Here is an 11,726-nt window from a genome sequence, read left to right as displayed (position 1 = left end):
GTATCCAAAAGTTTTAGTTATTTCCACTGAACTGTATTTCAGCTGTACAGCTTTGTACTGACAAAGTCTGAAACAAAGTTGGCATAGCAGAGAACAGGGCAGTACTGAATMACCAAATAGCAATATATGCCACTAGGAAAGGTTTTAATTGGTYACAAAAGGCAATTAAGGGAAGAAAGGAGTGAGGTGTTAATTAACAAAGAGAACCTGTCCAGCCAAATGACAAAGGTAGCAGTGACTGAAAGTTTTATAACAGCATCTGACTGGAAATGAGTCTGCTCACCTCCAGCTAGGTGCTACTGCACAACTGCTTCCCATATAGAATCTACTGTTTTATCCTGGTGGCTGGCATTAATTTAGAAAGAGAAGGGAGAAGCCAATAGTGAAAGGACATAGATACCAAATCAACACCTTTCTCTCTTATGAAACCCTCCTCTGCAGCTGCTATGCACTGAGGACACAATTGTAGAAGACCTGTGCTGCCACTCTCTGAGCTCTATCAGCCAGAGAGAGATGCTGAAAGCAACAATCCACAAAGAGGACAAAGGCCAACATTGCACTGGGCGATCCATGTAAATAGGATTTCTTTTTYGTTGTTTCAGTTTTTTTTTTAAATTCTATTACATTTTAGCCTGTTGTGTAGGGAGATGTGCATTTCATATTTATACAATAAAAATGTCATAAATATAATAACATGTAAAGAAATCAAGCATTTTACAGACCTAAAAAGCATTTTGCTTTCTGAACTAAAAATATATTACTACTACTACTACTATCACATTTAGTTTTAGTACAGGTGAGATAAATACACATGTACAATACATACAGCTGTAATTTTGCTGAAGCCAGACAGATTTCACARCTGGTATATATCAAACTCCAGTCACTTAAATGAAACTTTACTGGGTAACATTTGTTGAGAGCCTACATAGTTAACTCTTTTCATTTCTAGATCTTACAAAAGGAAATATGGTCCCTTTCTGAGTTCACCAGCAGTTTTTTCCAGGTTTTCTTAATAGTGAAAAGTGATCTCAGGTTCTGTTTCACATGAGTGGAATAAGGATTAGAAATCTCATATTTCTTTACTTTGCAAAGATTGTCTAATGACAATMATTAACTCTAAATGAATGCAAATTGTAAGGGCATCTTGGGACAATTACTTGAATGATTCATTTGCTTCCTGAACTTAAAAGGTAAGTTATGAACTTGTTTTCTTACTGTCTATATTATATAGATCCTAGAGGCAAAAGTTGTTATGAGCTAGCACAGTAATAATCTGTGGACCTGGTTTAAAGGTTGTGTGAGATGTGAGAAGATAAATCAAACCTGGGGACAATAGGATTATTTGGAATTATTTTTAGGAATTTGTTACAGCAACAAAAATTTGACTTTCTGAAAACTACTGATAAGCTATTGTAACTTCTGCTTTTCATCGGGTTAAGTTGGTAAGGGCTTGTTAAAATACCTGTTATATTACCCCTAGAGTAATTGTTAGAAAGTTTTTCACCATAACTTTAATTAACCCCTTTACCTAGCAATGCAGTGAATTTTGTGCCTGTCTCTTTAGATTTGTTGTGCCCTTAACTGTGTCTCCACCATGCTGTTACGTGACTGAGATTCTTGGGTCAAGCAGAAATTAAAATCATTCATTTAGGATACTACATGCAGTTTGTACATACCATTGTAWATTCTCACATCCTCTTGAGTAACGCTGGCATTTGCTCCCCAGACTACCAACTTGTGGATAAGATTTGGGTACTTTGCAGCTGCAATGAGTGCTGTAATTCCACCATCACTCCACCCCAGCAAGGAGAACTTCTTAAATTTTAGTGCCTTGATTTATACAAGAAAGTCATATGCAAATCATCAGCTGGTATTACAACCAAATATCAAATATTGCTTGAAAATGAACTGTAAAATTTTAGATAAAATACTACATAGCTGAACTATAGCTAGCTTTCATAATTAGAAAATATAATTTTCCTGATATATATAAAAATACTAAAAAAAGTCAAACAGTTAGAAAACAATAAATTGCACCTACCATTTCAATTTTCAATAACTCTTTAATGAAACAGTCCTGTTAGATTCTTGCTGCATTTTAAAAAGCCCTCTGAAAAAAAGAGTTTATTTGCAAGGGAGATTAATGACCTTTTCAGAGAGCCTGATGATATGAAGAATCCATGGATTCTCTTGGTGTGAAGCTGGCAAAGACTATCACAGTGTAGATGGAAAGCAATCCAAGATTAAGCTAAACTAAGAAAAAGAAAAATATAAGACTTGAAAAYGGAAGCCAGTAATCTGATTTACTGATGCTAGCTGAGCTAAAAAAATAATCTGCTCTGTAACAATCAAAAAATACTTAAAGTACTTTCTAAATGATTGTATCAAATTYTAGTGTCTAATTCACATTTTCTTAATCTTTTAAGAAAAAKTRTATTTTAAATGTTACTTCACGATGAGTTGCAATTSAAAACATTAATAACAAAATTCCTTCTTCTTGAAAAGGAAAGCTTAGGGCAAAAAATATGACAACTAAGACCTTAATTCATTCTGACCAGTGACAGGACCCAMGGGAATGGCATGAAGCTGAGTTGGGGGAGGTTTAGKCTGGATATCAGGAAGAGGCTCTTCACCCAGAGGGTGGTTGGGCACTGCAACAGGCTCCCCAGGGCAGTGGTCACAGCACCAAGCCTGACAGAGTTCAAGAAGCATTTGGACAATGCTCTCAGGCACGTGGTGYGACTCTTGGGGTGTCCTGTGTAGGGCCATGAGTTGGACTYGATGATCCTGATGGGTCCCTTCCAACTCAGCATACTCTSTGATTCTGTGACAATGCTTTCCAGTAGAATTTGAAACTCTTTTCCTCATAAATCACTATATGTGGCAGCGACAGGAGAGAASATCTTGTGTGTGTTATGTTCAGTGGGCAAAGAGTGGGAAAGGTAAAGGCAGTCATGAGAAAATACATCTGAATGTTGTAAAGGGATGATACTCAATGTTTAAACAATATTTGCAGTTTTGCACATGGAAACTTCGGTTTATGAACTCATTCACAAGAAAATGTATTTCAAAGCTTCTTACTTTTGTTCTGCAGAAATTACAGCCTTTTAGATATGATTAAGGAGGATATGGTACTTTTGGAGAAAAAAAGAGCAAGTTAACTGAATGAGTTGCCTTAGTGCTTGCTGGTGTTGGAAGTCCAGGTCTACTTTGCTGTTGAAGAAAGCCAAAATGCAAGTAATGAGAAAAACAACTACGGAGGGAGAAAAAAGTTTCTACTTTGTTTGTGAACTTGATGCTCAAGTGAAGCATAACTTTACTACTCAACTTGATACTTAGCAAGCTCCTATCCCTAAAAGGCTTTTCTCTTTTTGTCTTCATCATTGGTATTCTGCTCACTATAGTGTTGACCAATTTTAGATTTCACTCTGCTAAGGTATAATTACTAAACAGAACAGAAATAAGGTAGGGGAAAGAAAGGGASACGTAAAGTAAGAGCTGACAGCAAGGAAGGAGAACCTGGAATTTTTGTAGCTGATTAGAAGTTGGCCTGGTCTGCTGAAGAAGTAGTTAATCTGTGTCCAGCTTTGATTATCGTGCTGTTGAAGGGTTCTTGGTTTCTTGGCAGGTTTTGGGGATTGGCAGCAGTGCTTGTAAAGGTTAAGTTTTTTATGTGCTACTGTTCCTCTACTGCCCATAGCAAATTATGGAGCTCAAAGCTAGCTGATGGATGGAATAGTTGATTAAAAGTTTTGTTCTTCATGCCAGGTTATTTGAGATCTATTTGCCTCCTGTATTTCACTTGTTTACTAGCCTTTATCTTGATGCATTCTTTGAGGAATCTCAGAATGCCTTTCCAGCAGGAGGAATTTAATTTATCCTTGGCAGCCTTCAGAAAAACAAGGTGATGTAACACATGTGCTGGATAAGGTATGCATGTTTGCTTGCTTTAATTTTGAACTGCTCACAGTACAGGTGGCTAACCTAAAACGGGCAATAATCAGAAAGCTGGCTGCACAGCACAATTCTGTGGGTGATTTTGTGCTGCCTTTACTCTGTGAGTGAACAAAATTTCTTTTGAAGTCATCTCCTCCATGCAGGCCTATGTGAAATGCAATTGAATGACCACAAAAGGCTCTGAAGGGTCATCTATACAGACTTGTTTTTTTGGCTGATTGTAGGCTGGATGATGTATGTAAATCATTATACTCTGGAAATCATAGTTGGAATGATTCCTTGGGATTCATGCTATGCTTTGTAATGYCCTAAAATWGAAGCAAGTTACCCATGCTTGGTAAGATTTTAGTAATTTGTTGTTATATGCCTATATAGAGAAACATCTTCAAAAAAACCCAGGATGCTATGTCTCATTTGCTTTGGCAGCTCTAAATATTGGTAGGCTGCTSTCCTGTCTGGCTGGAAGCTACATGGTTACATTCCCTTTGGGGAAAGATCTGTTTACTATTTTGCATTTATTAATATTTGAACAGAGACAAGAAAAGGGGCTACAACCATTTATACTGCAAGTTTGTCACCTATTCRTGGCAGCATCTTTATTTTCTTTGCTAGTATAGCAGAATAAATTGGAGATTTACAGTACAGAGAGATTGCTTTTATGGTTAGAGGGCATATCTGTGTCTTAATCCCGATTCTGCTGTCAGATTTACTTTGTTTCACTAGGCAGAATACACCACAAAGGCCACATTTCCAGTTTCAGATGGGTTTTAGCAAGGTTATTGTTTATTACAGRAATACAGTTGGACTGACTGTCTGAATCTTGCCTCATGTTTTTGGAATTTTAGTGCTCTGCCAACTTTCTTAAAATGACCACAGAGACTGTATATCTTAACATAAAAAAGCCAAAATACTTGTTAAAACTAAGCCAKAAAATAGTGTCAGCAATTATAGGACAGAATAAAAGAGGAACACAGAAACACAGATTTGAATAAAAATTCTGCAAGGAGAAATAATAACAGCTTTAGGCCATATTCTTGATAATCACAATAGCTGTATTAGTTACTAAGATTTGGTATGGTCACAGGAAGCCTTTGATTTCCCACAAAAATTATTTCAGTAATATGCTGTAAAATGCAAAGCATCAAGTTAATTTTTAGAATCAAATGTTTCTTAAAATGGGCTGCTCAAGGMAAAATTCCAAGATTCTATTTGATAGAAAATTTTCTAAGAGGCTTTCAGTATGGTAATCCCTTCAATTACTTCATATAGACGTTTTCTACACATACTTTATGTAAACTTACATGRTTCTTGGCTGCAAACCTCTTAGGGCAGGGTCTTGAAATAAAAGCATATTGCTTTATATTAATTCCTGCTGCTGAACCTCTGAGCATCTTGCAGAATAGATGGAAGAAGAAAATGTTTCCCAAAACAGTGTGTATATGCTCCCTTTTAAGCCTTCATTTGTATGGTCTTTTCCTAACTGCYGTCTGCTGGAAACAACCTTCCTCCTTCTAAAAATTTAAGGAAAACAGCTTAATAAACAAATCTCATAATAGATTTACCTGCATAAGATCCACAGCATCTTTTGCATCCCTCTCAAAGAAATCTGGAGGAAAATCTCGAGATGGAGGAAAGGACTTTCCATATCCACGAGGATCCCATGCAACAACTGTGAAAAGCTGCTTATTCATAGACTTAAGCTGTGGTCCAAAATCAGTTTGACCACACCCTGAAAAATTACAATTTTTAAGTTTTATTAACCATTGTAATGSATACATAACATATATACTCTAAAGAGAAACTGGGGAAAACTTGTAACTTTATTCTAAAACACAGATTATCCAACAATTGAAGTACTCTTTAATTGTAACTATCCATTGSAACTCTCAGACTGGAAATACCACAATTAAAATCTTTTAGAAACATTKGCAGTATGTTCAGARCAAACCACTTCTGGTATGAAAGGTTATCAGGAACAGTGTTCTCACGTATGATTAAACACAGAATCTTAAACTGAGTTACCTGAGAGGGATTTATCTTTAACAGATTTAAAGCACTAGCATGGTCATTGCTTACCCGGGCAGCACTGTGAAACTGAAAGGGCAGAAATACTCTGCTACAAACTTGTAAGTGAAAAGCACTGTGTCAGACAGTTTTTATTTGATAAAGCATCTCTATGAGAATATCGGTGCGTAAAGCTGATCTTTAAAGACTTTGTTGCCTGAGGAAACAGTGGTGACACAGAAGTATAAAATTGTGTATTTTGATTTTTCKAACRTGTTAAAATAAGCCAAATACAGCCRTTTTTTTCTGATATAGAACCATTTCTATTAATAATGACCCAGACTTTCAAAGAATTTAAAAATTAAGTACTCCAGTCTATAGAATTAAGATATCTGTGAATTAAGGTAATCTAGGATGAATGTTAATTATGACTCTAATTTATGYCTTATTTATGTTGTGGTCATGTGGTAAAAGCATCAAATGCTATTTGATTAAAATGTGTACAAATTTAATAAGCTGAAATATAAAATTGGCTACCATTGTTATATTAAAAAGACCATTTAAGGGCATTTAAGATTTTTTTTCTGTTTACTTGGAGAAATCTGTCCTCAGACACTACCAACTGGTCTAAACTATAAAAGAGGTTTTAAAAAAAAGAATACATAGCCTGCTATGAGGAGATGATTACATCCTGACATGATCTCTTGYGAAACCATTTAATCGATAGCTAAAGTCAGAAGCAAAATATCAGRTTGTTAGAAAAATGCCAACACAAACTGTAATCTCATATTCTTACAGAGGCCTTGTATAACCTCTGCACTATCATGAACAGGCTTGTTATACGATATTTTTATCACTTGAAAATTATGCGACACTGAGAGCTATCTGAATGCTGTCTTCTTGGTTTTCTTAGTATTTTTGTAGCTAGAAATAGATCCATCTGTTTTGTTTTAATGTACCTTACAAATAATCCAGAGACTAATTCCGGTTAACCTAAAAACACTTACCTTATTGCCACAACAAACTGTGTCTGTTAATACYGTAAGTAGCATAAAATAATATTGAAAACTTTGTGTCAGTACAAAGAGAAGAAGGATGTGACAGTCAGAATATGAAGTTCATTCCCACACATACTAACAAACATACTAAACCATAAACTTTGTAAYGCTAAAGATAAGAAGCCTAAGTTTTACTATTTGTAATAATGCTAATTGCACAATAGCAATGTACAGCTAATAATAACAATAACAAAAAAATACTAATCATCAACAACAATAATAATAATATTGTTCACACTTAAGAAATACATTGTTTCTATTTAAAGAGTTTGCATTGGTGACAGGATTGCTAGTTTAAAAAGCTGTTTAAAATCAATAGGTTGAAACATATGACTACTTAAAGGATGACTAGCATTAATTTTTTTCCACCYTCCCCCTGAGAATTCTTTGAAAGAAAGAACCACTTCATGCAGACTTGAAAATATTGCTGCCAGGAAGAATAAATGTTTCCTGTTCTTCATTTCTTGGCATTCTATCATCTTTATCCAGCAATATAGTTAAGCATTAGCCCTACTGACAGCCTGCCATGAGCTGTTGCTAAGTCTGATAGGTCCTTCAGAACTGCAAGTACCCAGAAAAAATAGGCTGTGTTAATTTTAAAGGGTTGATATAAAAAACAGTGGCTTCAATGGAGAGATACCACTTAGCTAGCAGAACCTGTTGTCCATCTCAAAAAGTCACTGAGAATCTTAATGATGTTGCCCTGTATAAACAAAATGTGAAAATGCATCTTTAAGCAAAAAGTAAGTTTTAACAGTGACCCTTTCACAATAAACTGTAAGGGTTGCATTATGTCTATTAATTCAGTTGGAATCCATCTAGCTTCTAAAAAGGAATGCATAATTCAGTCTGTGTAACAAATATAGCTGACCTGATTTTTCCCCCTTCTGCTATTTTCCACCTTCTGTAGCTATTTGCTACCTGTCCTGGACACTGCCTTTGCACAGTTAAATCCAAAAGTGCAAGTCACCAATACGTAAGTCAAAGCACTGTATAAAAGGTGCCTGGTGAGATGAATGAATTTTCTAAAAACTTTTAACTGATGGCAACAACTCTGCATTTTCCCTTCTATTCTAAGTGTAGCAAATTTTTAAATGACAATGCCCTATAATCAGTGTTGAATACATTACAAAAYAGTTTTGCACATTCTTGCTTGAGACCAGATGGATAAAGAAGTAGTTGCTCCACAGAGACAAGATAAAATCTCCAGACCTAGCATTCCTGGAAGCAGAAGAACTGCATGGCTTCCTTCTCCTGTTTGCTGATAATGCAGGTGGACTCCATTCACTTGGATTTTGGCAGATGTTATTGAAGTACTAGGGATAGGGAAAGAGGAGAGAAATAGGAAAACATTCAGTTAATTTTCATTACTACATGGTCATTCCGGGAATACAGAATAATTACTTTTCCTAGTTATTAATGACAGTATTGTGGGATTTTAAYGGATCATTTGCCTTTCATGGGCGCATAGAAGAATAAAAAAAGCTTCTCAGGAGCAGAGAATTATTCAGTTGTGATCACTAGCATTCATASCCAGGCTAAAGGATAGGGGAAAAAAGTCTTGTTGGTGCAACCAGGAAAATATAAAGGCAATTTTATATGGCTACAGAAACATATTGAAATAAAGACAATAGAGAGGAGAAACCTCATTCTGTCACAGTGCAACTTTTGAAAGGGCTGGTACTCACCTTGCTATTACTAAACTGAGTCTCTTCATCTGCCAAAGAAACCACAATCTATTGTTACTGTTCCTCATGAACCACAGGGTCTGCCATGAAAACCACTTTGCAGTGAGATGAGAGTGGAGAAGAAGAATGTGATAATAATATTTCTGTCTGTGTAATCTCACCAGGAGATAATGCTTAATTGGAAATACCACATGAACAATAAATCCACCCACTAAAAAAATCACCACAGAAACTGACTGCACAGGCTATCTCTCAGCCCCAACACTTAAACCCCTACATTATCCTTCAATACAAAGCAAAACATATGTGTAAATGCAAGTAAGTGACCTGAGAAAGCATGTCTAGATACAAACACTTTATGAGAAAGCAGAAGTAGCAAAATCTGAAAGTACCTTCTTAACAGTATAAACCATTGCATCTGTCCCCTCAGGCAAATTTGTGCCTTAATGGTTCCAAAACATCTTYTCAACAACTTAACTGATTTTGTTTAAAGGCAATATGATAAAAATCTTGCCATTTGGTTGCCTATTTATTAACCCTAATTTTATCTAGACTAAATATTCTTGCCCAATGAATTCAATCAGCATGAATTTCACATGCATAGAGACATTCTGTTTTCCAGTTTTAGATGTAAMAATAATCTCTATTCCATGTTATGCATTGGGCCATTCATTAAAAACTCTATTTTTATATATAAAGTCTGACCTACTTACAGTATGTAGAGAGTTGAAAGTGGTGGATTACTGGTTAAAAAAATCCCACTTATTAAAGGTAAAAAAATCCCACTGATTTAAACTCTTTTCATAAGAAAAATTAACAACAACTTGCAAACTCATGTTCCTAATACATAAGTGGCAGTTAAGCCACAGAATCTGATCAACACAAAGCCATTTTTGCTTTTACATAAAATCTTGGTTCTATGTAACCAGTCATGGCACATGCCTGAATATAAGCTGTGACTGTGCAGAACAGAATCAGCTCCTTCTGAGCAGATCCAGTATGAAAACTAGAGTACAAAYGCAGGCCTGTGGCAAGAGTACAGATCAAAGAAATTCATTTTCTCATTATAACTTCAGTGAGTTTTGCTGAATTGCTATGCCAGTGTGAGCTAAGTGACTAGACTGTAATGCTAGACCTCCATAAAGTCTGTATATCACATTTGACGTGGTTTATACACAACTTGAATTCTGCATGTAGCACTCAGATGGCTGCCTTACCCCATTTGAATAACTGACTTTCACTTTTTTCTCTTTATAAGAGTCTTTTTATTCTCCATTTGCCATCTTTTGGTTTGTCATTAATTTCAACAGCTATTTTATTACAGTTCTCACCCCACAGACCAGCACAAGACTCTTATTAAATTTTAAGAATAATGGGGTTTTTTTTTGTTTATGATTAATAATTGCCAAAACCCCTTTCAGTTCCTAATAAAACAGAAACAATCAACACCTTGTTACCTTTTTTAAAACAGGTTAGCAATGTGCAGTTTAATAGACAGTTGTATATTCTGCTTTCCCAATTTAGATTTTTTTAACATAGTTCAATGTTTTTAGGATTAATTATTAACATCAGGGGCTTGAGAATTTTGCTGAGTTTGTGATGCTTTTCCATTCTTGGATTGYKYCTCAGTGTGAAGTCCAGTGAAATCYARAAGTTTCACATAGTATTTTCAATACTTTTTGGACTAACAACAAATGAGTCAGCTTTTATATGCACTGAGAAACTGGAAACGGTGACACMTAACACAGACTTTGTCTTCCAAACACCAAATTTCTGTGAGCCTGAAATCACTTCACCAGTGTACTTGTCAGCAAAGATGACTTCACRTCTGTTAAGTTTTCACAAAGACCGCATTTTCCACTGGTTGGAATAACTGGAAACAGTGGTAAACCAAAACAAAATAGAAAAGCCACCCTGGTATTTTGTATTAGTAATGTTAAGGTGTGTAACTCTTTGAGAAGCACTGGATACATACTGCCTATGCATACCAAGGCAGCACAGGTGCATTGTAGGCAGATTTTGTCCTTCACCTCGTACTCTGTAGGAGTGCAGCTTAATCTGAGAACTACCTCTGTTCCAGCTGTGCTACAATACGACCTAGTCTTTATCTGTGCAGGGGAAAAAATTATGGTACTAAGTCAGTTTTCCTCAATAGGATCAGCGAAACAAGCAGGATGATACAGATACATGTGCTCTCTTTGCGATCTCGGCGACCTCCAGGGAGCCCCTTAGCAGCAGCAGGTGGCCAAAGGGACAGGCGGTCAGCGGCACGGGGACCGCCACAGGGGAGGGTGACAGGCACTGACCACGGCGGGCTGCGGAGCCTTCCTTGTACAGCCCCTTGAAGCACAGGGAAAGCAGCAAGCTCCTCAGGACACTCCCTGAGTCCCACCTTGTCACCTCCCCATCCCCGATCCAGTGTACACCGCCGCTGCTAACACACYTTGTCCATCCCGCCGCCCCTCTGCCAAATGCGCCCTTCCCCAAGCCGCGGGAAGGGAGGAGAGAGCTGGGGAGAGGGGGAAGGAGGCGGCTGTGATTTTACCCGTAGCAAGCGGCCTGTCCCCGGGCCGTGAGCGGCGCAGCCCGGGCGGGCGGCTGTAGCGGCAGCAGCACCAGCGCCCGGAGGGCCCGGCCCGCGCTCCGGCAAAACATTTCACCCAGCGAGGCCGGTAGTACGGAGGGGAGGGGAGGGCAGGCAACGGAGCGGAGCCGCCCCGCCTCCCTCGCCGTGTCCTGCCCCGCCTTCGCCCCGTGTCCGGCCCCGTCCGGGCGGGATGAGGAACCGGCCCGCCTCCCCACCGTGTCCTGCCCCGTCCGGGCGGGATGAGGAACCGGCCCGCCTCCCTCGCCGTGTCCTGCCCCGCCTTCGCCCCGTGTCTGGCCCCGTCCGGGCGGGATGAGGAACCGRCCCCTCCAGCCCCCTCCGCGATGTGCCGGGGCGTCCAGGGAGATGGATCCTCCTCTGTCCGCGCTCTGATTGGCGGCTGCGGCTGTCACTCAGAGCTGGACCCGG

At 38.2% G+C, this 11,726-nt stretch overlaps 1 protein-coding gene across 1 annotated transcript in view; it reads right to left on the bottom strand.

Moving 5' to 3' along the window:
- BPHL (biphenyl hydrolase like) overlaps positions 1-11,423 on the bottom strand; it is an 18,504-nt gene extending 7,081 nt beyond the window's left edge. The window contains exons 1-4 of the mRNA XM_057387678.1: positions 11,256-11,423; positions 8,235-8,338; positions 5,523-5,689; positions 1,680-1,833 (exon numbers count right to left, since the gene is read on the bottom strand). Of these exons, the coding sequence (XP_057243661.1) occupies positions 1,680-1,833; positions 5,523-5,689; positions 8,235-8,338; positions 11,256-11,365 (535 nt within the window). The 5' untranslated portion in view covers positions 11,366-11,423. The remainder of the gene's footprint in view (positions 1-1,679; positions 1,834-5,522; positions 5,690-8,234; positions 8,339-11,255) is intronic.
- Between the last annotated feature and the right edge of the window lie 303 nt (positions 11,424-11,726).

The sequence above is a fragment of the Malurus melanocephalus genome, unplaced genomic scaffold (genome assembly GCF_030028575.1).
Source record: "Malurus melanocephalus ecotype Western Australia unplaced genomic scaffold, MMel_1.1 scaffold_1293, whole genome shotgun sequence".
Lineage (NCBI taxonomy): Eukaryota > Metazoa > Chordata > Aves > Passeriformes > Maluridae > Malurus > Malurus melanocephalus.
This window is presented reverse-complemented; position numbering and strand designations above follow the sequence as displayed.